Raw genomic sequence first — 1,454 nt, 5'->3', positions numbered from 1 at the left:
GCGGCGGTCGTCGGAACTAAGGTGGAGGCGCCACTCAAGTAGGGGTGTCTTCAAATAGGTTTTTACGTTTTTAGAGCTTATATGCAACAAAATAACGTAAAAAGGTTTTCAAAAGGCTTAAACTTAATTATATTTAACCCTACGTAAGTGACGCCGTCATTTTACAAGCAACTTTTTTAATACAAGGCAATCTCTGAAATTAGTAGCAAACACTAAAATTGCCCATCTTGAAAGCTAAGTACAAAGACTCCTATTCCTACGTAGGCAGCGCTATCACAGATGACCGGCGTTTCGTGCTCATCTAGCAGGCACACTGGGCAGGCACAAGTGGTCTCTTCGTTTTGGCTGCACCGGCTGAACCAGTTCAAAGGGTGCAGCACCTTCGTCCTCGTTTTGCCGGAGCAGCGCGCGCCCTCTGTCGCACCCTCTGCACTGGCTCCCTCGTTTTGTCTAGGTGTAAGCCTAGTTCCTGACGAGTTCTGTACCGGCGTGCACGCACTCCAAAGCAGGTGCAGAGTAGTGCAGCATGGCGGGCGTCCCCCCAAGGCCAGAGCAGACGACGTTGCAAATAGTTGTTCAGGGCGTTCAAAAGGAAGTTAAGGCACTTCACAATCCCGACGGGTCATTTATGACGGACGCCAACGGTTACGTCTATGAGGCATCAGGTAAGTCAGGCTGCATGCATTGCCAAAAAACGTGGTTAGCGGCCAGGAGTCGTAGTCGGTCAGCAAACAGCCTCGTAGCATTGCTTATGCTATGTCGGTATTTTTAATCTTGGTTTTCGCCCTTGCAGACGGCAAGCGCGTTACGTTGCGGTTCATGGCAGGGAATCGTGAAAATGACCCCCCTCCGGCACAACCGCCGACGCCTTCTCCTGCCTGCGACGGCGACGTTGACAGCGATGGGGCTTTAGCCGCATTTCCAGCAGCAGCCGCGTCGGCTGAAGATGTGGAAGAGCTTTGGAGCGCCCGAAAAACAAGGTTCTTCATCGCCAAATACTCGGAAATGAAGGACTTGGTGGGAAAAACCAGGGCACTTCGGTATGTCATCCTATGTCCAAAATTATTTGCAGCTTTTTATTATTCCGTTTCACTCTAGGCAAGCACCAACAAGATAAGGGCGCATGAAGTTCACAATGGCGATGGTTATTGTTGCCTACATTTTACTGCCAGCAATTTACATTTTACTGCCCCCCCCCACTGAAAAAAAATTTTGGCTATGCGCCTGACTGTGACATATACGTTTACATATACACACAAACAGTATGTATAGTCACGCACATATATACACAACGAAGGCATTCGTAATGTTTCATTAAGTCAAGTGATCTTCAAAAACAGCGACGGTGCTTTTGTGTTGGGCATTGCACAACCGCTGTCTTGCCGAAAAGGTGCAGCACCTCCAAGCTCAAGCCATGTTGCAAGTGTAGTGCTGCCTTGAGAATTTGCACTAGA

At 48.8% G+C, this 1,454-nt stretch overlaps 1 protein-coding gene across 1 annotated transcript; it reads left to right on the top strand.

Annotated features, from left to right (window-relative positions):
- Positions 1–412: 412 nt before the first annotated feature.
- On the top strand, positions 413–1,187 carry LOC142817160 (uncharacterized). The gene is made up of 2 exons (XM_075894224.1): positions 413–665; positions 794–1,187. The coding sequence occupies exons 1-2, from the start codon at positions 527–529 to the stop codon at positions 1,096–1,098; spliced, it is 444 nt and encodes a 147-aa protein (XP_075750339.1). The 5' UTR covers positions 413–526; the 3' UTR covers positions 1,099–1,187.
- The last annotated feature ends 267 nt before the right edge of the window (positions 1,188–1,454 follow it).

Source organism: Rhipicephalus microplus, chromosome 5, assembly GCF_043290135.1.
Source record: "Rhipicephalus microplus isolate Deutch F79 chromosome 5, USDA_Rmic, whole genome shotgun sequence".
In the NCBI taxonomy this organism is placed as follows: Eukaryota; Metazoa; Arthropoda; class Arachnida; order Ixodida; family Ixodidae; genus Rhipicephalus; species Rhipicephalus microplus.
This window is presented reverse-complemented; position numbering and strand designations above follow the sequence as displayed.

Excerpts from the sequence above, each read along its gene's own strand:
- LOC142817160 (XM_075894224.1), top strand. The coding sequence starts at position 527 with ATGGCGGGCGTCCCCCCAAGGCCAGAGCAGACGACGTTGCAAATAGTT. Across the intron at positions 666-793 it reads TTACGTCTATGAGGCATCAG|ACGGCAAGCGCGTTACGTTG; the intron begins GTAAGTCAGGCT and ends TCGCCCTTGCAG.